Source organism: Chlamydotis macqueenii, chromosome 2 (genome assembly GCF_036417535.1).
Source record: "Chlamydotis macqueenii isolate bChlMac1 chromosome 2, bChlMac1.mat, whole genome shotgun sequence".
Classification (NCBI taxonomy): domain Eukaryota; kingdom Metazoa; phylum Chordata; class Aves; order Otidiformes; family Otididae; genus Chlamydotis; species Chlamydotis macqueenii.
The window spans coordinates 118448072-118473997 of record NC_141557.1 but is presented as its reverse complement, the minus strand read 5'-3'; the positions used below and the strand labels follow the sequence as shown (position 1 = coordinate 118473997).

General features: G+C 42.3%; 1 protein-coding gene across 6 annotated transcripts in view; it reads right to left on the bottom strand.

Annotated features, from left to right (window-relative positions):
• The window catches only part of DTNA (dystrobrevin alpha), a 234292-nt gene that overhangs the window by 172319 nt on the left and 36047 nt on the right, over positions 1-25926 (bottom strand). The window contains exon 1 of one of the 6 annotated variants that reach the window (XM_086740782.1): positions 16082-16133. The exons of 1 other annotated variant lie outside the window; for it this stretch is intronic. In XM_086740782.1, coding sequence (XP_086596908.1) covers positions 16082-16098 — 17 coding nt within the window. In that variant the 5' untranslated portion in view covers positions 16099-16133. Of the gene's footprint in view, positions 1-16081; positions 16134-25926 lie in introns of those variants that run through there. 4 more of the 6 variants (XM_086740778.1, XM_086740780.1, XM_086740781.1 and 1 more) reach the window with 4 other exon arrangements.

Sequence of the window (25926 nt, the reverse complement as noted above, 5' to 3'; positions counted from 1 at the left end):
GCGGTCTCACTAGACAAACTCAGATTTAAATAAGCCTGTCATTTTAAATACTGATACAGGAATCACAACTGCTGTATCTTCCAGTATGAAGACTGGAAGGGATTTAGGTGGGAACTAACTATTCATCACACAAACTTTTCTTCCTAGGAGAAACGCAATCTCTTTTGCCCAAAATTTAGCGCTTAAAAAAGAAGATAATTTACAAACGTTAAGTCTGTTCTTTCCTGCTGCTTTTGCCACTTCCTGCAATATTTGGAAAAGCCTGCTCTTTATTGAAAAGCTAAGTTATAAGGCATGGCTATTAATCCCCCAAACCACCTCTCCTTTCCGATTTGTTGCCTGCATCGACAAGGGAATTTAAAGTGATTCAGACTGTACCGCCATTCTACTGATGTGGTGCAAAGTTGCTTCAAAGTAACTGCAGTTCTGCAGCAAGTCCTTTCCCTTGCCCAGTTATCACCCCAAAGCAAAGGAGCAGAGGGAGAGATGCCCAGGGAAGCAGAATGGTGCTCTGTGTCACTGCCCAGTGGTGAAAGGCCTCTTAATAATAATAATCCAGGTCCAAAAGCAGGAGTCAGACCAGACTCTGCCAGCCTCAAATTCCAAAAAGTGCTTCAGAAGTCTTCTGCCCTGCCACCTCCACTGCAAACGAGCACCATCCAGCGACTGACTCCAAAGGCCACAACAGACAGAACCCAACTTCTCTGCTTCCTCTCTGAGCTGCCCAGGTACAAGGCTGCTCTAAGGTGGTTCCAGCTTCAGCAGTTGCCAATATGCTGTGCATCATCACTGGGCACGGTGGGGTGCTAAGTGAGCTCACGACCGGCGTTGAAGGACATCCCATCTGCCAGAGGGGAGCTTGTGTTGGTCTCTGCAGACACGTGTCCTACATCCAAATGGGGAGTGCAGACATGACACCTTCACACAGGCAATTCAAAACAGAAATGCTTGAAGCTTTCTTCATTCCTTTCTTTCCTTTCCTTTCTTTTTCTCTTATCAGTGACATTTAGAAATATGTAAGTCTGAAGGCAACCCACGCATAAAGCCTTGTGAAGAAGTGATAGCTCAGCTAGATTTATCAGTTTTGTTCATTTGAGAAATCTGCTTACAATGACCACAGACTCAGGCTGTGAAAGCGTCTAAGCAGAGAAACCTCTTGCCCATGAGAAGTTCTCTTGACATGAAGAAACACAAAGCACACTATGGACTTCCCTTAAAGATAAAAGCTTGTAGAAAAAAGGCCAAAATATACACCCCTATATGTGTACAGATACACCTATGTACCCATGTGTATATACATGTGCATACATATATACTCACACTTTAGGGGTACCTTAACCTGGAGTCACCCAAACTAGTATATTTGAGCTTTTCCTTTTCCAATCTGCGACTAGAGTGTGATGATGGAAACGTAAGAAATTTTCAAAAGCCCACAGACATCTTCGGTGAAAAGGCTTTTCACATCATCTTTGTACTCAATGTACAGCATTAAAAAAAAAAAATTGTTTTAATAGCTGACTCCTTATAAATGATTAATGTATTGTATTGCACGTAAGTGCTCTCCTGTTTCTAGGAACATCTAGTTGGGTAATATTCTCATTTGTGATTCATATGCATGTTCTTTTATGTGAAATAACAGTTTCTGGAGAAGCGTTTTTTTAAAGTATGTCCGGTGCTACAGGAGAAGATCAAAGTATAATCAAACTTACATGGAAGCAAAAATCATGCATGAATAATGGCACCAGCTTTAACAATGGACTGAATAAACACATGTAATTCTAAACAGGATGGACTGAATTTTTCATCCTAGCAATTAATCGCGGAAGGCTACATTCAAATGAACAGGCTGAGCAGATAAGCTCACGCTTATCACCACAACCATTTGCTTCAAAAATGTGCCTGGGTTCCAATCAGCAGGGAAACTCTCACTACAAGATGTCAACATAGATCTTTACACATAGTATTTGGGATCCTGTAAACAACATAAATGCACACGTAAAAGCAGACTCAGCAAATAGTAATGACTAAACCAGGCAGTCTTTATTTCAGTGAGCAGAGTTGTCCAGAACAGCTGTAAAGACCTCACGTCCAGATCCCAGCACTATCAAGAAGCAGAAAACAATTGCAAAATGCGCCAGATACGGCGCATCAGGATCTAGTCACCTGTTGTTCTGCTTTAGTGAGAGAAGACATTGAGGTAGTGGCTGGGAATGATGTTTTGCTTGGCTGTTTGAAATAAAAGGAAATACTTTCTGTAGGCATGTGGTAAACAGAGCGCTGAACCACTCTAGCAGCAGCACACCCACAAGTTCAGGCAGAATTCCTCATAGCAACTAGAGCACTTCTACTACTGCCCATGCAACCCTGGTGGGAACTCTGAATCACACCTGTCAGTGCTAAAAACTACAAAATAAATAAATAAATGGTTTTCCAGCTGCATTTGGAACCAAATTGTTCAGCTGTGGGGCTCTGGCATTTATCTTAGTAAAAGTAAATTGCAAGTGCAGTGATCAGCTGGTGAGCAGTAGTCTTTGTGGAATTACTTCGTCATCCAGACTGATTACAGAACACACAGGTTAGCTTATTACTTCCCAAATATCAAATAAAAATAAAAACTGAAGAGGACAGCCTAAGTCTGACTTAAACAACTGCAGCAATGAGCACAGAACAAAACATGTCAGAAGTAAAGGGTTTTTTTCCAGAAAATTATACAGCTAGAAAAAAAATTGTAGATTTGTTCAGAATAAAAGAAATGCAGCAAATAACATATTTTACCTATACAAAGTTTATTTTTCAGTAATTGTACTGAAATGCAATGCTTTGAAGGCAACATCCAAATATCACCACACTCCTTTAATCCAGAGCTATATAGATCTTATTTTGCCAAAATAAGACAAATCATTGCTGCATAAATTGCTCTGAGATTTCTGTATAGCCTCTTTGCAGAAATACTAACCTGCAATGTAATGTGAGAACAGAACAGTAGTAACTAAGGAGATTTAGACTGAATGTCTGTCTTTATTCCCAGGTGAACAGAAAGCTCCATGACTTGTGTCCAAATATTTCGAAAGCATCAGTGCACGGGAGTGACAGGTATTAAAGACACCCTCTACCTTCCCCAATTACATAAACTATCAGATCGAAGACAGAAAACTTCTTTTTTTCCCCTGCTATGACATTTGTTTTCATTCCCCTCAACAGCAATCTAGTCTTCTATGGGATGTAATGGCACTTCAAAATCTGAAGTTTGAAGGTCATGAACTGAATTAACTCAAAGGCTAAAAAATAACTTAAAAAATCTAGTACCAATGCTAATATAGCAGTTTAAAAGGACATAATCAGTATGAAGTCTGTGTAGCTGTTTGTGTACATGCAGAGCTTCAGGGGGATGAAAAATGTGACAGATTTTCTCTGATGCTGATTGTAGTAAAATCTGAAGTGCCTTGCAATCCTTGGATGTCCTGCAAGGCTCTGCCTGCGGGACCAGCTCCCATGCTAGGACATGCTATTCTGTCACTGGGAGAGATATGCAGGCGAGACTCTCCAGCTATGTCTCAGCTGTGGATGCCAGGACCCCTGCCAGGTGTGTGTGCCATGTGTGTGCTGAGCTGCCACCCAATGGCGTGCCAGGGACAGAACCAGGTGGAACCATCCCCACATCCTGCCCTTGGGCTACACTGGGGGAAAATCCAGAAGCACAACCAAAAAGAGAAACATGGTGCATTCAACAGGCTCCTCGGTCTGGACAGTGGTGGCACCAGCATTGTTGGCCGCATCGCAAAAAGTACCTGCCATGCTGCTTGCACCAGACTGGGAGATGTGGGCCTGTTCTCACTACTCCTGTGGGACTGCAGGTAAAGGGTGGCATGTTCCTGTATTTCTGCCTGCCTTCTCAGATGTCTGCTCTCACCCATTCCGAGTGCGGTCAGCCGGATCACTCTCTCACCATGTCTGCATGCTATGTGACTCCAGTGTTGCCTGGGCGTTCATGCTCTACTGTTATACAGTAAAAACAGTGAAGATTTTCTGCTGAGACAACAGTCAGCACAAAGCATTACTAGAAAATCCCCAAGCAAAAGCCATCCCCAACAACAAAAGAGAATTCAGGGTGCACAAAACAAGTTTACTTTGTTAACAGCATTGTGCGAATAACTTAATAGCTCTTTTCTACTTCTACTCTCTGTGTGGTAAAGCACTCCAAACACCTGAGCCTGACCCTGGGAGGCTAAAAATCTTAACAGAAATTGCACATGGAATTCCTTTTCTTTCATAAGCTTCAGAAACACATTCTTTGAAATCCCCAGTGCTCTTCCATCAAACAATGTAGAGGTGAATAAATGTAGCAAAGAGCAAAAGTATTACAGTGCATATTCCTCTCTGCCTTTCATTGCATTGTACTGCTGCTTACATCTGTACCACAAGTTCAAAGTTCGAATAGAAACTCTGTCACTGTCTGACAAAGGCTTTGCACTCTGTATCAAAAAGTATCCATTCACATTTTCAACAGTAATTTTTTTCTCTCCAAGAAGAAAGTTTTCAAACATAAATTATATTTATCAAAGCCACTGCCAGTACCCAAGCGCTCCCCATGAAGACAGTTAACTGCACCCTACCCGCAGAAATGATGCTCCTCCGATCGCTTGCTCTGTTCCCTGCTTCTTCTGCCTCAGAGTGCTCAGATCAGATCCTGCCCCAGAGAAAAAGCAGAGTCAAAGGCTTGGGATACTCAGAGCCAAGTCCTGGAGTCAGGCTGCAGGAGGATCAAGGAGTACTGGGCTGAAGCAGCATGGAAGGGAGACATTATCAAAGTGCGCTATCGCTCAACCATCACAAACAGGTAACAGAGAGCATCTTAATTTGAAACTGCTGGTCACCATCTGGTGATAAAATAAGGAGACACCAAGTGAGTTAAAGCAAGCTTGTGCATACAGGAATATTTTATTTACACTACATAATGAAAGCGATTGTGACCTCCATTCATACTGTCGTGTCTTTCCTAGCAGTTTAATACAATTTGTGTTAGCTTTGTCTCTCCTTCACTTCAATTACAAGCCGATTTCATCTTTCCAACAGACTGCATTGCACATGCACATAATCTTCCAACTCAAGCCACTTCTAACATGAAAGGAAGTTAAGTGCAAAAGAGAGCAGCTGAGACCAAGAAAGTTGTGCCACTCCTAAAAACAGGCACAGAAGACAGCCATTGGGATGAATATGTTAAGCAAGGCAGAATTAATTAAAGGGTTAAAAAAAAGACAGGACTCTGGCTCTCTCCCTACTTCACAATTCTTACACGTGTATTTATGAACCCTGGGACAGCAGCAAAACTAGGCCTAGCTGACCTTTAAAAGAATGAATAATTTCTTAACAAGGCAAGATGCTTTAAATATATGCAGCAGCTTTAAACCCCCAAAATGCCCTCCTTCTCATTATTTTTGCTCCATATGAAATATTTGAGGAAAATGTACACGATATCTTTAATTTGTTAATTACCAGCTGGCTCCTTCCGTCCATTATTAAGCTAGTATGGCAGTGACTAATGCCTCTGACAATACGAAATTACCAACACCACCTTCTGGATGAATGTGACCTGAGTGGCCTAGAACGGACTAGCTGCAGGTGCTTATTTTCAGATAAAGATGGTTTATTAACCCAGGCATAAGACAACCAACACTAAATACCACATGCACAAGTCACAAGCAGAGTTGCACACCAAGCCCTGTGTGCTGCCCACTCCGTGGGCACCGCCATGCCCCGTGGCCAGAGTGACCCGGACACCTGCATCCCGTGCTCCTTGCTCACAGGACAGATGTGATTCCGTGGTTTCACCTAGGACTTCTCTCTGGCAATATTTTAGGCACTGTGGGCTCTGCAGCTGTGGCCCCCTGCTCAGTGACTTTGGTAGGGGCGCTGGATGTGCAGAAGCGGTGCTGTACCACGCACCGATGTTCAGGTCTCCTCCACGTCCAGTCCGCAGTCCTGAAGGCTGCGTGCCCACACTTGCGCGGTTTCAGAGGCTCAGTATTAGTGTGAGTTTGTGCACCCCAGTAGGGTCAGGCCCCTTCACGCATTTCAATACTTCCCTGACGTGAAGCATGTGAGGGAACTCCTGCTGAAGCGAAAGCAGGCTGCAGCCATTCCCTCCAGCGTACAAAGGGCAAGACTGCCCAGCTGCAAGAGATGCCAGGCAGGGAGTCCGAGGGTCTCAGGGACGGCAGGGACTTTGCATCAAGGAAGATGAAGAAAACGTGACTGCCCGTAAAAGGTTCCCCTGTACAGTTGCAGCCTAGGCACAGCCCTTTTCCTCTCACCTCCCAATACAAGTCTTTTTTTCCCCTTTTTCTTTTCAGTCAAAGCACTTTCTGCCAAATTGATTACATTAATAATATTATAGGTTGGACAGGAACTTACACATCTTAGTACAAAGTGTGTGAAATAACATTACTCTCCTTTCCAAACCCTCCTGGAGTTGTTAGGACAGCCAGTCTTCTCTTGCGCAGTTGCATTACAAAATTGCTGAACAAATCTACTCTGCTGTAACGGGAAGGGACATATTTTCTTCGCTATTGTAAGTAGGTCAATGAAAACATGATGTTGTGAGGATGAAATTGTTTTCCTCGATCGTCTTTCCCCTAATGGCAGTTTCAAATCATTCCGATTTAATTATGTTTCCAGTGTTAGCTATAATAACATTGTAAGGTTATTAACAACTGATATATTGGTGGTCCTAAAGTCTGGAGTTTGTGCTCCCTTGTGGGCTTATTCTAGCCTGAGGTATACAAATGCAGTTCCTACATAGGGCACGTTACTGCACAGCTAAGAAAAGCCTGCAAAGAAATCTAGATGTGGAAATGCAACAATACATTATGAGGCAGAAAATTTTAACTCTCAGCTGAGACTCACGTTGAGCTTTTACATCAATGTGATCTCTTTCTGAGGATGAAATTCTGACTATTATCTACTCAAAATCTAAAATAGCTACACTGTGAAAAGTGAACTTGCTCTGAATTAATACTGGCATAAACAAAGCCAGAGTATTTTCAGTAGAACTATTACAGTTCATAGCACCTGGAGACTTCTCTGCATGCATTTCATCAGGAGGGATTAACCAGTAGATGGAGAAACACTTAACTTGCAGTGATAGCTGTCTGAATACTAAATGCAAATTAAAGGCCATTGGCAACAAAAAATACATTTTGGGGGAGAATCCCTCCTGAAAAAAAACAGAAAAAGGAAAAAAAATTACATTACAGTAAAGAGATTCTAGAATGCCTGAAGTCTTATCAAATGAAATTTTAAAAACCAAAATCAGTGTTCCTTTTTTACTAACTGCCTTTCTCTTTTTGAGAACAGATGGTGTAAATTAGTTTTGTTGACATTATCTGAAAAAAGGAAAAAGTAATTAATTCACCTCACGTAATGCCTGATGTAAACTCTCACACCCACACAAGGATTCCAAAGGCCCCCTTCTGCAACCAAATGTTTGCCATAGCAAAGGTTACACACTCTTACAACCCACTCCTTACATCCTTATCCTGAAAACAACAGGCCTGCCTAGGACAGTAAAGCTAAGCACATACAAGTGGGCACCACTCTGTCCTCAGCGTGAAATTTTTACCCCATAAAACCCCATGACTTCAAAGGGGACTCAGATTTCATCCTAAGAATCCAATTACGTGTTTCAAATTTAGAATGGACTGTCAAGTGCCAGCTGACAGAGTGATGTCCCCAAGTATTTCAGGACAATGATATCTGAGCTGAAATGAAAGCCAGCTGTTTATGTCTGAACCACTTACCTAAGGAACATTTCAAAATGAGAAAATTATATGATGATTAAGGTCCTCTGCACCTCAGCAAAATGCATCCCACTCTGCAGAGAGATCTTTCCAACCAGAATTTTCAAAGTATGTCTTTCATTAAGAAAATAATTATATGTGCAGTGTTATCACCAGTATCACCAAATCATAACGATGGTAGAAAGGATACTGCCCACTGTGAGATAAAGCCAGGTACCCTTCACTCATGTTTATTAAAGCTATTCCCTAACACGTCCAGCGATGGGAGACTCCACAACCTCCACCAGCAGTGTATTTCAGGGATAACATTTTCCTAGGGTTTACTTCATTTAAGACATATTTCTCTTTGTCTGTGGGCACTGAAAAGAGATTACTGGCCTCCTCTTTGCAACAGCCTGTTCTGGGCTACATGTGCTTGAAAAACTGCTTGTCTCCTATCCATTCCTCAGCAGGCTGCTCTTCCTTAGGCACTGAAAACATAAATGTTGCAGATTTTTCCCCTGAGGCATGTCCTCTGGATCTCTCCTCATTTTTACTGCCCTCCTCTCCACTTCCAGTGGTCAACGTTTTCCTGAAGAGCAGTGCTCCAAAGTGAACCCAGGACTCCAGCTGAGCACGCACCAACACAGAGATTACTCCCTGCAGGCTGTACTCCCGTATCCATCCCACGCGGTTTTCTTTTTTTCTCTTCTACTGTGCAACAGCCCGACATTGCTAATTCACGTTCAACTGGAGACTCACAGTAACCCCTGTCCCTTCCTGAAGAGCTGCTGTCTCACTAGTTGCTCCCCAGCCTGTACTGGTGTCAAGAGCTACCAGCACACAGCTCAGTGAACCTTCTGGAGCTAACACACCACCACTACTCACTCCTGTGCACCTGGCGAGCCAAGTATGCCCTTGCGATGCTGCCTCATGAAAGGCACTGAGTTGTGTGCAGTTCTTAATTAGCACACAGGGAAAAATACTGCAAATCCAGCAAGGACTGGGCCAATATTTGCATAATTTTCCCCTCTTTTTATTTGCCTGCTCTATCTGCCAGGGGCAAGGTGGAAAAACAATTAGGACTATTTCTTCCAAGGCTGAGATATCCTATTTTATTTCCTTGCTCGATATTGAGTCTGTCAGTACAGGTAGTCAGGCCTAACAAGCCCAAGCAGTCATCTAAGGGGGTGTACAACAGAAAAAGGATAGGACTAATGACCTGTGAAATAGGTATGGCCAGACCTAGCTAATCTGAGGCTGCTTTCTGGCAAAGCTTGGTTTCTCCTGGACGTAACACAGTGGATTACTTATTTAGTACTTCGCATGCACAGTTACAAAAGCTGAGGTTTTGTACACAGGGAATTTATTTCCACTTTTGGGAAAAGTGAGTGGCCTGAAAAAGTATCAGTCTATTCACTTTATGCCTTTTTCATAGAGAATACAGTGTTTCAATGTGGATGGATATTAAATAATGTAACAGCAAAGATTAGGCCCATTCAGTCCAAGTTACTACCAAGTTAAGAGTAACTATGCGTGACTCTGAGCAGACACCTATTCACCTTCCAGAGAAAACACATTGTCTTGTCAAGAGTTCACCTAAGCCTGAAAACTATTACAAAAAAAGGGTTTAAACTCTAGCACTTTTGATTCTGTTTAGCAATACATCACTAGATCTAATGTAGATTAAGAATTTACACTTGCTTAGGTTCTTTTCAACCTTCAGCTACCTAATTTATTTATTTAGCTGTATGATTTATGAGATTGTATCTACTATCACCTAGACTCACATAATTGCTTCTTGCCATCATCATTTTAGCAAGTTTCCTCCGCTTACACCCACTTCCTACTATAAAACTTTTTTCTGTTGCTCTGCTAAATTTTATGCTTGACTTGAAATTTTACATACCAGATATTAGAGTCTTGCTGAAAATGTATAAATAATACATTCAGCTTTTTTCAAAGCTAAAGTTATTGAAAAGAAATAGTTTTACCTGTGCTAAAAAAAAAAAAATCTTTTATCATTCTTTTGCTGAGAAGCACTCATTCCTCCATGCTTCGACACAAAAACTTGAAATCTGGCAGGGAAGCACAACTGTTATCTTTCTGCTGCTATCAGCAAACAGCCATTGAACTTACTAACAAAAGGCATTTCATCTCCCTCCAATGCTGGTTCACAGGGAGCTTTAGAGCTTATCAGTGCAAGTGATTGCTCTAACAGCCAAAGAGCAGAAAGGTCTGAACCTTGCTGATGACTTCTGTTTTGAACAGACATGTGAGATGTCCTCACTCAGGAAGCTTCTTGCAAGCCACACACAACTTCTTGTATTCAAAAGTGTGTCTCCTCCAGAAATTTCCTCCCCAACCAAGACTCTGTAGGCAAGCAGAGAAGATGGGGCAAGGACTTTTGCAGAATTACCACTTCTGGATGTGCTGCCAGCCTACACTAGTTGCTGTGACTATGTGTTTGATGGGTCAGACAAAAATGCATCCAACTCTATGGGTGAAATTAGAGGGAAGATGACTTGGACGGTGGAGTGAAGAGCATTACCAAAGGCCTGGCAAGTGGCAAAGAGGTGGGAAGCCAGGATGCAGAATAGTTTGTCAGGGAAGTTATGTGATATTTGGTATTATCAGAAGTGGTTTTTTTTTTAAAAAAAAGAAACATGACCTGTTTACAGAATAGCCTGGGAAGAGTACATGGCTTGACTCTCAGCTCCATTAAGCTCTCCTTGCCCTCCTGTACCAGCATAACACAATTTGCACTTGCATTAAACTGATGTGATTTATTTTCCCTAATAAGACATGCAAATTGATCAAACTTTTGAGGACAAAAGGAAAACTCTGGAACACTTTGCACTTTGTTTGATCTGTTTGGAAATGTGTTTGATCTGTTTGGAAATACATTTTGTCTGTGTATATTAAAAAAAAAAAGTGAAATATTTGTAATTGCAATGGCAATTAAAAATACGCATCAAATACCGAGATAAATGCTTTCAAACTAGGATCTAAGATGTGTCTTTTTTCCTGGGTTCTAGTCTGCAAAAGATTAGTCTGCTCTCCTTTAATTTCTCTACTAGGTTAGGAAGCTTTCAGTTGCACAAATTAGTTAGGATTCCATGTTAAAAGAGTTAAGATTTCAAAATTACCAACTCAAAAGTTAGAAAATGTTTAAATCAGTGTGTTGCCTTTGAAATTTAATGCATTTTTAGCTGTAAAGTTAGTCATTCTGAAGTCAATCTATAGGAAAAAAGAATTATCTAAAACCAGAGAATGGATTATATTTCCATACCACAAAAATGATACAGTAGCTCTCTTAATCCAATATAAGTGAGTTGTGTATAAAAAAAAAGGAGACACAAAAACATGTAATAGCCAACCTATCATTGCTTTATAAATCTGGAAAGAATCAAAAGCATTTCCTGATCTTGTTCCAAGGACAATGTCACATTAAGAATGAACACAGATTGAAAAGGTAGTAATTACAAGACAGCGTATACTCTCAGTAAATAGTATATTTTTTAAATGTAGCAGGAAAGCCTGAGGTTACTAACTAATTCTATCTGCAGTTGTTATTTGGTAACGAGTACTCAAGGACAACTTAACTCCAAGCATGTTCTTCTGTGCTTTGCTTGTGCTTACTTTCATTATGTTTAAAAGAACTAGTCACAAGTTGTCAATAAATTGTTTTTAAAGGCTACTTGCTCACAGACTTTTCCATCTCAGCTTCATTTTTCTCTCTCTTTTTTTTTTTTTTTTGAGGTTCCACTGAGTGCAAATGTTCTTACAAATTTACAAGGAGGTATTTCATACCAAGGTAGTCTTATCCTTACAAAAGATACAAAAGAAAATAAGAATGCAGCACTCAGGTACCACTTTTCATCCCTTGATCTCAGAGCACTTCACAGAACTGGGCAAGTGTTACTGTCACCGCTCTCAGAAAAAGATACGCCAAGCCCCCTGCGTGACTGTTCAAAGATCACAGGCACAGATGCCGACTTGTTCCCTCCATTGCCCTGGGGAAGGTTATGTTCAGCAAACAGCTACCACCATGCCAACAAAAAAAAATTAATAAATAAAGAATCATTATTTCCACTGCTTTCCTATCTCTTCTTTATTACTCAGAGTGTAATTCCCAATTCATGTTTTATAGCCAAATGCAGCCAGAGGCCATGCAATTGATTCAGATACAGGAAAGATACAGTAAAACTTGGCTTCCTGTAATAACCCCCTGCCAGGGAGGATGGTTTTCTCCAGACTATTAGGTATCAAGCATTCTCTCAGCTACCACAGCTGCAATTAGATGCATTTTTAAGCATCCTATTAATGGGAAGTATCACTGTGTTTCCAGGTAAAGTCACTTCATACAGTAATAATTAGCTCAGGAAGTACTTCGTTCCCTGATACACCAGGAGCCAGAATCAATAGTAAGTGCAGGAGGCTCGACACCGCTCAGCCTGGTGACTTCCCTGGGTTTCCACTTGTGGACTCCGAGGTGGTAAGATGGCTGCATAGGACATCATAATTGCATTAGGGTTGGTTGTGGGTGTTTTGGGGGTTCTTTTTTTACAAAATTACAGCATTGAGGCTTCCTACAGCGTGCTGTATTGTATAAGGCATTGACTGTCATACTCTGCCAAAACAAATCAGCTGCTGCCGCTGGAACCAGATTCATTATGACCCAAAGGAAATCGTATCACTGTAAGCTGCTTCTAGGTACTTTTGAGCTAAGAAAAATGCCAGAACACTGTCAGAGAACCTTGGAGAAACAGTCTTTAAACTCTTTACCAACCAGTTCCTGATGACATCTCTATTTTCTTATTCTGGCAGAATGATCACTGCAAAAAATCTTGAAGATGAGGCTAGAAACAAAGACTCACAAAGGACAAAAAGATCATGTCAGAAAGAAATAAAATGGGAACCATATACAATAACTATAAAGTCTAGCAAGTAAGGATTTTAACACTCATATTTGTATCCTTGCCACTGGTTTTAACAGGGTTTACAAAGAAAGTCTAGGATTTATTAAAGGAAAAATGTTGCAAACTCATTTTCACCTTGGAAAGCATGATTTTTCTGAACTCTCATGACAAAGTCACTTACTCTCATGACAAAGTCACTTACAACTTAATAGTAACAGCAAGGGAGGAACCACAACCTGCCTGCTCCAGAAGCAGACATGTTACTAGCTGTGACGAAGCAGGGCTTGTCCCTAAGCAACACCAAATAGTCAGCTCCTCAGAGCAGGGAAGCGTGGCACACACTAGTGATGAACACCGTACCAGCATCAGAGTAGCACACCTCAACCACTCACACAGTACCCAACACCATGAGGCACCAATGCTTCAGCTGTAGGCCTGTGCTCCCCTCATTAATGTTCTGTCCTCTGCTTGATCTCCCTGAAGACCAAGGCTTCCATAATCTCTCCTCTCAATGTAACAGCAAGAGGTGGGGGCTGAGGGCAGGCACCTTCTCACCCTCTCTGTCCCAGCAGCACTTCTCCATCTCCCTCTGTGTTAGTGGAGGTCCTGGGAAAGGGGAGAGAGGGAAGGGAAGGCTGCTATGAGGCAAGAAATCCAGAAGATCAAGAAGAGGGTGTCACCACCTTCAGCAACACCTTGTTACAGAAGCCTTTAAGAAAAATATGTCTCCCTCTCCTTCTTCCCTCCCGCTTTCCAACAAATCCCAATCACCTGAGGAGCACAGGGCTAGTGGGGGAGAAGGTCCCAGCCCCTACCTCCTGTCCTGATCAAGCTACCATACCCTTACCCAAAAGCTTCAGCAGTACTGCACTGCTGTGTGGTATCATCACTACCGAACAAATGCAGTACTATATTCACCCTAACCATGCAAAATTCACCCTAACAGCTGGCCAAGGATTTTCTGTTTCAGAAAATATGCCAACATTACAATAATATATAAATTATATCAAATATAGCAACATTTTCTATGGGAAAATAGCAGTTTGTTGAAGATTTTCCATTTATTGCTAGGACAATTGGACGATGTTATTTCAGGTGGATTAGATACACCAGAACATATTTTTTAAAGTCAATCCAACACTGCACTGCAGCTCCTTACCCTGGGAACAACCTGTTCCTGGGTCAGGTGCTCATTCCCTTCCAGGAATTAGGTTTTTCAGGCAGCTTCACTTCCCAGAATACAAAGCAGGTTTCCTTCTGACGAAGCTCTTCAGTGTCTCTTGGACATTTAATTATGGGAGAAGGGTCTCAGATAATGAAATGGGAACATCATGCTCCTGAACTATCACTTCTAAAAAGCAATACACTGTGGTAGGGAAATGCAATTTAATTTTGAACTGACTCAGGAATTTCCCATGGAACATTAATTCTATTTTCTGCTCACCTCTGAATATCAGCCTATTTTTCTCTTTCAGTTTAGGAAGCTTATAAAAGGTGCACCAAACCTCTGCTTCCAAATCTGCCCCCACTCCTGCCTTTTGCCATAGTCCTGAGGGGGGTGCACCTCACCTGAAAACAGAAGCCTATTGTTCCAAGCCTTATCAGAGGCTATGATAGCCCGAGGAACTGCTATCCAGATACCTAACACAGAAAAATAATAAAGGTATTTCCACTCCCTTCAGGTTTGCAGAAGCTCTGAGCAGTCACACAACTTGCCTGAAGCTGCACAGGATCCTGTGCAAGAGACAGAAACTAACCAGAGCTCTGCAAGTTTTTATTCATCTTGACACATTTTGTCTCCAAGTTCTTCCACTTCAACACTAAAACAAGTATCACAGTGTACTTACTTAATGTAAGTCACTGTTGGCCTGGAAATTTAGCATGGGACTGAAGTGTTCAGCTAGCCAGAAGCAGTTAAAAGAACACTCAACTAGCACAAACTGTAAGAAAACCGGCTTGAACACCACTTCTCACCCCTGCAGTTTTTCTCCATATCTACCTTTAAAGGTTATGTATTTTGTTCTTCTCCATCCCCTACATTTGACTACAAAGAAAACAGTTCACAGCAGATTTGCTCACCCAAATACACCCAGATGTTTTGCAAAATTTGGGTAAGCTGATCAATAGGGGTGGACTCAATCAAATGGAAAAAAAGTAACAAAACATACCAATTGCATCATCTTTCCTTCAAAGAGAGGAAACATTTCTATTTTACTTCACCCAGTTCCACATATTTTGCAAGGCACAGACTGACATTATGTGAGTCTCTTCGGCACCAATATCTATAACCAAAAATGCTAGGCGCTTCAGTTATCCACAGACAGCACCTACTTCCTACGGTTATTACGGGCAGTACCAACACGTCAAGAATTCCAAGTATGTCTGGGTGTACTGCCACCAAATCCAAAGTTAGGAGCTCCTCTACTATGAGTGTAAAACGTGTGCCCAGAATAAATGGTAAAAACGATGCTGGCATTTAGGTGACTCTCATTCAAAGCACAGATTCAGATGAAACTCTCAGAATACAAGTTCTTGCTATACAACAAATATTGCGTCTAACTTTCAATTCAGTTTCTGATATTTCAAAATACTTTTGGTCATAGGAACACCACAACTTCACCAGAAATATTTGAGAAAGAGTCCTGAAAATTCCATTGATCAATGAAGGGACGTATCTGCTAGATACTGAAATTACTTCTGATAAGTTGTAAAAAGAACATGACATCCTGAATCTTCTTTTCACTCACAAACTCACTATTTAAAAGCAAGGACTATCAGGGGAATATGTATGTTTTTAATTACTGTTAGAAGGACTTCTTTCAGAGAAAACAAAGGGGTCAAAAGGTTAAAACAAACAAACAAACAAAAACAAACAACAAGTAAAAGCATTATTTGGGAACAAACAAATAGAAAGGTTAAATTTAATTAACCCTGTGTTGTGATCAAATTCACACATGAGGAAATAGTAGGTAAAAGAAACTATGGTCTAACAAGCATGCAAAAAAACCCCATTAATTATATTCTCTCTAACATGGAAAACAACTTGCTTTTCAACTTGTGCAATATCCCACTAATGAAGAGCAAAAGTATATAACAAAATACAGCTGACAGGAAAACAACACTCAGAACTGTAATGGTAAGGTTATTAAAGCTCAGGACTCCCTAGGTACACCAAGACAAGTAACCCTTGTGAGTTAACACTTCACTGAGGAATAAAGTTCAAATAATTCGTACGGGGGAAACAGGGGGGAATACACCACACAGAGAAAGCACTACGTGAATATCTACCTCATCCTACAGGGACTGCCCAGTGCCCTGAAAGCAGCAGCAAAGCCCAGAGGAACCACCCTAGCAAATGTGAGCAAAGGCAAGCTTCCTACTTACCCTATAGTCTGCACCATGATCTCCTGTGCCACCTTAGTAATTCCAAAGAATCCAGAATGATGATTTTTTCAAGGGAATATTAGCGCTGCTAGGGGAGACGGCGGCAAGCTGACAAGCAGAGCTTTGCGAGAAGGCAACCAAAGAGGGATGAATTTAAACCCTGGCTCAAGATGCTGCGTATTCTGCGGCTATCTTTAACTTGTAAATGATTTGGTTTCACATTCCTCTGAAGTCCTGCTGGCAGATGCCTTTGCGGAGCTTTACCAATCGCAGGCACCCGGCCCCCCTCCCCTCCCCTCCCCTCCCTCCCCCTCCTCCTCCCTCTCTCCCTCCCTCTCCCCTAAGCCTGCCACTCCACCCCCCATCTCCCCCATCCCCACCTCTCTGACACACCGCAGGCACAGAGGGTTTGGCAGGCGGGATTTCACCGACTCCCAGCCGCGGCTGCCCCAGCCGCCGGCAGCCCCCCTGGCCCCGCAGGCCGGGCCGCCTTCCCGGGAGCCCCCCTCCCCCCGCCGGCTGCTCCACACGGTGCCTTCGGGACGCTGCTGTGGCTCGGCCTAGCTTCTCCTTGGGGTGGAGGGACCTGAAATTACTGCTCGGTACCCAAGCAGGCAGAGTCTCTGGGTTGGAATCCGGGAACCAGGGGCTGAATCGCAGGCCCGCGAGAAAGGCCCTTCTGCAGGGGGACTCCAAGGGCAAACCTGCCTGAGGGGTGCGAGGGCCAGGGGGAGGAAGGTACGGAGAAGCATTTCACCCTCTGTCACATCACACTTCCACAGAGGCTCGTATTTGGATGTTTACATCCTTGTGCAGAGGGCTTACTGAGGAATGGCATATATATATTAAAAAAAATAAAATCTTACTAGATCTTAAACACAAAGCTTCTAAACATCCACTCTTAATAAATTCGTGTCTCCTTACAGTAACAACGCATTGCAGTTTTGTTCGCAAGTCAGACTGAAATAACTGAAAAGTCAGACTGAAATAACTGAACTACTGATGAACAGCAGCAGTCGAGGTGACTGAAGTGGGGAGAAAAAGCCCTTCCACGTGACCCAGAAAGTCAGCATCCCTCCCAGAGACTTCGGAGTCACTAGTGTTGACACAAGCCCCTGGCTCTCAACCCCTGGCCTTTTGAAGCGGCACATTTTTAATTTGCAAACGCACATTCAGTTGAAACTACCTGCCATCAAGACTGCCTTATCTCAGACATGGGTGGCAATGGAACAAGCCACACAAGTCTACGTAAAACATTTGCATTATTGAACTCTTTCAGTTGAAACCGGAAAATATCAATTGACAGTCACGCCAATTCAAACAGAATAACATGATAAATGTCTCTGGTCTACAGCCTTTGGTCTTTGTCTGAGCTGCTGCCGAGAGAGGTCCACAACCAGGGACACAGCCAAGCAAGAAGCAAACACAGGTCAGGGCCGGGCAGGGGCGCAAGGCCAAGCTGTGCCCAGAATCGATTAGCTAAGAAGATGGTTTGTAAAACGCCCTGCCAATGCCCTGTTTGATGAAGCATTACGGTACGGGTGTTGAGAGGCTGGACTGATTTAGTAGTAAAAGTAATCATGCGTTTACTTCAGGCTAACGAAGGAAACAGCTCAAACTTGGAAAGGCCTAAAGGGGGGTAAAAGAATCATCCAAAGGGCTGTATCTCAGTGCACATGAAGTAAGCCTGCACTTCATCGCCTGCCAGCTACTCTTCATGATGCTGTTTCATAGCAGACATATAAATATGTGTTTGGTAACATATATATAACATATAGAAGTAAACTTTGATAACAACAGTAACTCCACAGCCATTTTCAAGGTCAGTCCCACAGGCAGGAAGGCAAGAGCTCTTCTTAACCTGGGGCCAGCTCAGGTTCAAGGGCCTGGAAAAGTTGCCAGCAACATACAAATATTAAAGAAAACTAGCTGACCACTCCTGAAAAGTTGAAAGATTTATTTTGAATCACTAATCTTTGCTACTATTAGCAAAGCCAGACCTCAGTATGTTTAATGCCTGCTTTCCAGAGAGCTTTAAAAACTCCAGCAAGAGGAAAACATGCCATGGATTTCCTGCCAGACAGAGAGGAAGTCACTTCACTTCTCCTTTGCCTCAAGTCCTAAAACATCTCGATTGCTGATACAACAGTTCAGGCAACGTGTCTATGATTCAATTTTAGGAGCTGCAGTGAATTGCAGGAAGGCTGCCTGGCACCGCTTTCCGATAGAGCCACCTCTAACGCTGCCGCATTACAAATCCCTTGGAGCAGAGAATGTCACTGAACCACAGTGTCTCCCATTCAAACGGACCAACTTCATATAATGCAATGAGAATATTATACCTCAGAACAGTTTTTTTTCAATTCTTTTATAAGGATGTCAGACTTGAAGGGCAGATAACCACTAGAAGCAGAGACCAGATGTTAACATTAGGTCTTAAAAAGCGCAGCACTTCAGATGCTCAGAGAGACAAAAGAGAAAGAACAGACAAAAGTCATGCTTTTGTAGCTGAAGGCTCCTTTTTAATTAGGGCAACAAGGAAGGAAGGAAGAAGCTCCCCATGGAAGAAGGTGTGATGGACAAATGTGGTGATTCAGAAGTGAAGTCATGAACAGGAAGGATTAAGACTGAGCTGTTTCTAGGACCCCAGCCTATCTCTAGAGAGTGCTTAAGGGTGGGGAAAAACAAAGGCAGGGAAATCCACAGAAGCACATCCACACTTTCATCTAAACTTGTGTATTTCCCTTACTAGATATAGGGCAAAAGAGATTGGGTTTTGAATCCTCTAAAAGAACACTTAAAGTGTTTGCTTCCCATGTCGCTGAAGAGGTTATTTATAAACTTAAGAGTGCGTGGGGGGTGGAGCTTTGGCAAACAGGATGCTGGAAATTACTGGGAAACCTTGGATGTCAACATGGGGAGTATGATCCCACTCCCATGAATGAGACAGTCAGAGGTCATATGTCCAAAAACCGTGTTACATAAGCCAAAAGAGAAGACAGGTGTCCAGTTTCCTCAGATGAAGAGATGTGCAATAATACCAGTGTCTAACGTGCAACGCACTGTGTACAGCTGGGAGAGATTGACCACAGCTATGAGAGAATATTACTCTTTCTCCCTCAGTGGGGTCTGTTGCTTAAAACCATCACCAAGTGGAATACATCAGGGACCTACGTGGCATTAGATTTCAGACATATGAATACATATTAATAGCAAGTTCTGGCAGAGGAGCAAGAGCTGGAGCTAGAATTGGCATGGGAGCAGAGAGGAGAAGGGAGTGGCAAGGCGGGGAGAGTAATTTGGTACCAGTGACAAGTGTAAATATGTAACATGTTTGGAGCCATGTGACTTCCTACCCATTCCCAATTTAGCCCAGTGCCTAAGAGGCATGGTCGTCTGTCCTTTCACGTTTAGCTATTTCTAATGCACACAGTTTGCTCTTTGTCTTCCGTTGTCTGTCAGCGTCTTGAATTCATTTGTCTTGGCAGTCTTAACATTTTGGCTTACTGGGACAAGCAACGTCTTCTACCCTACAGGCTGAGTCCTTCTAGGTCTTACTCAGAGTATTTCCTGCTCTTAGGACTGATCTCGTTAACCTCTGCAGATGATTTCAGCACGGGTTGGTTCGAGAGTAAGAGCTTTGAGTAGGGGACTACCATCGGATTGACAGGAACGCAGTTCCCGCCTGTCACAGTGGATCCAGTACACTGACTTTATTCAGTATTACTCAATCCACACACTCATCACCCTCCCAGCCTACCTCAGCCTTAGCTACTCAGCTATGTGGTACACCGCAAGCCCTCTCCAACATGGTCCAACAGACAGTGTTTGGCCAAGTGTTGACCCATGAGTTGCTTCTATCCCATCTACCACTTTTTTACTGGAAGACGTGGGGAACAGCTATTGAAGCTGGTGGGGATGGGGGGCTCTTGGTGGAAACGCCCAGCACCCGCTCCCTTGCTCTGCCCCACAACACAGCTTCTGTCACAGTGTGGTACGTTTGCTCTGGAAGGTAATGCAGCGGACTGAGATGGGCTCACACAGGGTAAAACACTGCTCTGGTCTCCCAGTGTGGAGTCTGACTGCTCTGAGTCTAATCCTCCTACCATTTCCAGGAGGCTCAATGAGTAACAGGAGAAAGCTCAGTCACTAAAAATGTTCAGATGGGTTAGCTCTGCTATTGGCAAAACATTCAAATTGCTTGAATTCTCGGTAAGCATTAATGAAGTAAATGGGGAATGCACTCAGTAATGAAGTAAATGGGGAATACATACTCCATGAGCAGTTTTGCAGGAACAGAGGATTTTCTGTGCTGGCTTTTCAGATTTATTTTCTTTGTTTCCATGATTCAAGCTATGTGGGAAGAAGGGATAACGTCATATATCTAAGCTTCAGAAACAAATAATATTTTCAGTCAATCCATTTTACTGCATAAAGAAAAAAAAATCCATTATTTACTTTTGAACATTTCATTTTTCCTTCATATTGTATTTATATGCTAGAGTTTTTTGGACAAACTCATAGCTTAAACCAGTGTTTATCATCATATATAAGTATGTCACATCTACAAGAGCCAGGATATAAAGTCCTTGACTTTATTTTTCTACACGTGAACAAAGCATGAACATTAATTATGAACAATTAAGCAACTTATGAAAAACTCTGTGCACTTGCCTTGTTGTCTGTAAAATCAAACTGTTATTTCCCAGATGCATACTTGAAAAATACCTAAGAGGAGAACTAGAACAATTCTGCTTTAATTCATCTTTAATCCAAACACTAAATACAGGAAAAAGACTACTCTTTTTGTTAGATGTCCAAATTGATCAGCAAAATGAAGATATCTGAGATACAATAAAACAAAGAGAACTTTTAAAAAATGAGTTTTTGCAGGTAAATGGTTTAATTTTACCACACTGAAAGGAAAAATATTTTTTAAAAAATAATGAAAAGGACAGGTAAACCTAATCCCACACCGTGCTGAGCCCTGGAAAAGTCTTTCCTGGCCTGATGGCATTCATGGATAAATAGAAAGACTGTATCATCCATTAGTGGTTCTCTACCTGAAAATGCTGCACTCAAAAGGTGTCTGAAGTGACAGTTATAGTTCATCTAATGAAGATTGTTTTCTGAAGGCTTTATGATCTTTTGTTATTTATTGGTCCCAAAGACAATAATCTCAATTTCCTCTAAACTCTCACAACCACTCTTAACCCTCAGGACATGAGTGTTGCCCACTTGCACTTTCAGCTTCTTCTAACATACCATGCAAACAACCTGCACTGCCATCTCCACAATAATCCCTTTAATTTCCCCAGGCTTCCATGGTTGTCCTTCTTCCAGGTACTGCCCTAATCAGTACTCTCGCTCCCTTCCACACAGCCTTTTGTACCTTCTCCCTACCTGGGGAAAAAGCAGCAAGCAGGTCGTGCAGCTGGTTCAGAGCTGTGTATGCTCAGACTGACCAGCTAGCACACATGGAAGCTGTTTCAAGAGGGGAATGTTGCCTGTCCTGTCCTTATTGGGGTGCTATCTTTAATCCCACTTCATGAGTTAAGGAGAATCAGTATAGCAGAGACTTCTTCCCATGTTAAATTTAGCAGAAGGTGTCTAATGAGTTCAAAACTACTGCCCATGGCCAGAAGTGTGAGAAAACAAACATAGCATGATTGTGTTCCCTTAGAAAGCCAAACTCAGAAGGAAAAGAAAATAAACAAACACCCCACATGCCAGCTACAAAGATTCATGACACAGCCTTTGCTACAGCACAAGATGCTCTTTGTCTCCTTGATGGTAAGAACCTTCTACTGCTTTGAAGGCTTCATGTCTGCTCTAACCGTGTACATGTCTGCTCTAACCACGCTCTATTACCTTACAAAAGGTAATAGAGACTGCTAATTAAGAGACCTCATTGCAGCCTGTTCCTGAAAAGAATAACTGAAACTTTTGTGAAAGTAAATATCACAACACCAAAATTTGTCATCACAACTTTCTCCTGAAATTAAAGTCCTTCTTCCTGAAATTACGAAATGAATTGAATATTTCTGTTATGGAAATGGCTCTGTCATCTCATCTCACTCCAGCACCTTGGTTTCACTGCAGTGCTATATTCTGCACTGAAAAAGGTTTCCAGTAAGTTATTTCATAAAAATGTCACAAACATTATGTATTTATATTTGCCTGGACAGACAACCTGTACAGGCATTTCATGGAAATTTGGCCAGTGCCTAACGTGTGCGTGCAGGCAGACATGCATGTGGATGGAGTGACACACACACTTTTTTCAGAACTGAGAGAGGATAATCTAAGAAACAGATTCTCTGTTCAGTTGAGCCAAAGGTAGGAACAATCCCCTTTCATTCATCCCACATACCACCAAAAAACCCTCCTGCTCTAAAATAAATCTCACTTTATTCAATCCTCCAGATGAAAACCTTGGGAAAAAGAGGAAATTACTTCTTTCTTTCTTTCTTTTTTGTAAGAAAAAAATACATAGCAAGAACACAGAAGGAGGCCTGGAAGTCTCAGAAACTGCTAATGAGAGCTGGAACATTAATATATAGGCCAACAACACGAATCCCATCAGATCAGTTATGTAAAAGCAAGCAGCATCTGACTTGCTCTCTGAAGTGCATCAGTGCTCTGCAGGGGCTGGGGGGGAGGCGGGGGTGTGTCTCTGCCACATAGCCCTCTCCTTCCCGTCCCCAAGGCGTGCACAGACCCCTCCGGCTCCGAGGGTCTCACTGCTCCTGGGGGTACAGGAATAGAAGGAGAGGTTAGATCAGCCGAAGGGTCTGGGCTAGGGCAGGAGCACGCAGGCTGAGACAGCCTGGGAGAAGCTTGTCCTACTGCTCCCTCTGCTGTACCCATCCTGCGGAGAAATCCCAAATGTCAGCGCGAGAAGCTGCAATAAGGGATGGCAGCTTTCAGCCAGCCATCGGCAGGTAGCACAGGCCCACACAGACTTGGGAAAGGGATAAAATAACAGCTGATGAGGAAGAAATCACCACCACACTCGGGAGATGGCACGGTATGGACCTCTGTGCGTTTAACCTATCAAATCTCTTTTGCTCTGTACCTGCCAGGATTATCCTTACGCTTCCAGAAGGATGCAGGAAAATAATGCCTCTCCTTGGGCACAACTGTCTTGCTTTATAACATATATTTAGAAAATTATCTCACCTTCCAAGGTGGACGGGTGTCAGGATCAGCTGCAGAGAAAGGCCCGTGAAGCTCCCCAAGCAGGGCTGCTGGCAGCAGCCAAGCACCACACGCAGGCAGCAAAGAGGGAAAAACACCCCATCTCTGAGTCACGTTAGGGCCGCGCTCAATTTAAACAACATGAAACAGAGGCAAAAAAAGGGGAAAGGGGAAAAATGGCTTATGGAAATTGAGTCAATTAATCATGTGGGAATTAGCAATCTGATTGTCAGACAGAATGGGGATTTTTAACACAACTCCAGTCAATAATCACACAGTCTACGCTATTTCTGAGGGCTGAGAAATTGGCAGTACTGGGTACCACCTGTAAAACACATTTGCAGGTGTCGTGAAAGCCTTTTTTTGAAAATAGTGAGCACTTGTACCCCAAGAAAAATACATATTTTCAAGCGCTCAGACATTACAGTGTGCTTTTTGCAATCTTCTGAGCAGTATTTCAGTTACTCTACACTTTCCTTTTAGCACTGATTTATGGAAATCCAAATGTGAGTAGAAAACATCTCAAAGACAGAAATCCCTCTCAAGCATTTTCCCCTCCCATTTTTCTGATGCACCCTCATCAGAATAGGGAGAAATTATGAGAAGAATCAGCACCTTCAGGAAAAGTGGACACTTTCCATAATAAAAGAGGTGAGGAAAGTCTGAAAGGCTGGGATGTCACCTTAGGTCTTTGAAAGACCAGTCATACACTCTTCTGAAACCTTCTGGAGAATTTCAGGAACTTTATACAACTTTTACTAGAAACAAAACAAAAAAACTTTCCTAATATTGAGATTAAAGAAATTAATCAGTGAACTCCAGAAAGGCAATGTTAACAGATTAACTGCATTCCTTTTTTTCTCCATGCCCCAAGTATTATTTCCATTTACATTATAGAACATCTACGAGCTAATGAAAATATTGGAAACCGGATTTTATGATATAACATGATGATAAAGTTAATTACACTTAAATGTCAATGGGATCTATGGAACAGAGCAAACTTGGAAGAAACTCATTCAGTAATTTTAAAATTGTGAATAATTAGCATGGCATTTTCAAATGCACTTGGTCATGACCTAATTCTGCTCTAAATTCTTCAATTTCGATTTTTGCAAAGCTACACGAGCCGTGCAACACTACAGTAGTGTTAGAAAAAGCGCTGCAGCAGTATGGAGTCCTGCTGAAAAATCCCACCCCTAAATGAGTAGCTCCAGCAAAGGAATGGGATCTGATGATTTGGGGCAGAATCCAGCCCGTTATTTTAAAAGGCACTACTCCAGATTTACATAAATGAAAACAAATACAGTTTGGCCTCAGGACTGACACAATGTACCTGATTCACACTTGCCGAGTTTACATGGAATAAGCTGGAATAGATTTGAAAATATAAACTAAACTAACAACTTCCACAGGAAAACTGAAATACTGAAAAATATTTCATCTGTAGTAATCCAATAATAATTACAAATTATTTTGACATTGTCCTGTGAAGTGTCATGACAAACAGCCCGAAAATATACCATGTGTATGGTACAAAGACCAAGAACAGGTCTGGACATAATCTGCTGGCTGTCAGATACCACAAAGCTGCTTTGAATAAACATGCTTCTCATGATAGCACTTCCTCACATCTCTCTGAATTCATCATGTTTATCCCCAAATAACATAAATTATTTTTTGCTTTGTTTGGAGTAGCATATGCTTTATGTAAGAGCCTCAGACATTACAGTATAAATTATTTGTACTTCTTGCTACAAAAAGTCTTGCTCCAGGACTTTGTGACTGAACACTGACTACCTGAGGGAAATCAAATTAACAGCAGCTGAGACAGAACTATTAAAGGCATGTTTTCCCCTATGTACAGTAGTCTGTTAACGTATTCACAGGCACCAAGAGGGTGAGGATAAAGCAAGGACATTTCTCTGAACCATCACTATTTTTCACATTACTGTCTATTTTTGTGAAGGAGCCATGGATGTAGTGATATTGATAGGCACTGGGGTTCCTCAAGCCTCAACTCAAGCATGCGGATTTTACAGCCGTGCACACTACAAAGACACTAGCTTCCAAAATAAATCAAGGAAGATTTTTGCTTAAGACTACAGAGGTAACTGCAAGGTTGTTTCTTATTGTAAGCGTAATGATGCAAGGAAGTGGCAGCACCAAAAGCCTGTCTCCCCTGCCCGCTCTCCCCGTACTCATGCCCTTGGGAGGCACCACTCAGCCTCCAGGGAAGGGGAAAGGTTTGGGATGGCACCCGGCCTCCTTCTGCACAACCGGCCAGGGCAAGATGCTCACAAAGGCCTGCACTCACCCCCTGCATTGACTCCTCCTGCACTGTTTCCAGAGCAGGGCAAAGACACATATAAAAATGTTCAGGATGACCAGGGAATGCTTTTATAACTGAGAATACTGCTCTGAAATGTGTTCTTTGTGTTCAAAGAATGTGTAGATCTGGCACTTCAGGGCACTGTTTAGTAGGCACAGTGGTGTCAGGTTGATGGCTGGACTTGGGTCTTTTCCAACCTTAAAGCCTCTATGATTCTATGAAATGCAGGCAGTCACAGGTACCCACGCCATGGAGACCACCACACCATGCCCGTACTGCTCAGGCATTACCCAAGGGGTGAATACAGCAGGGG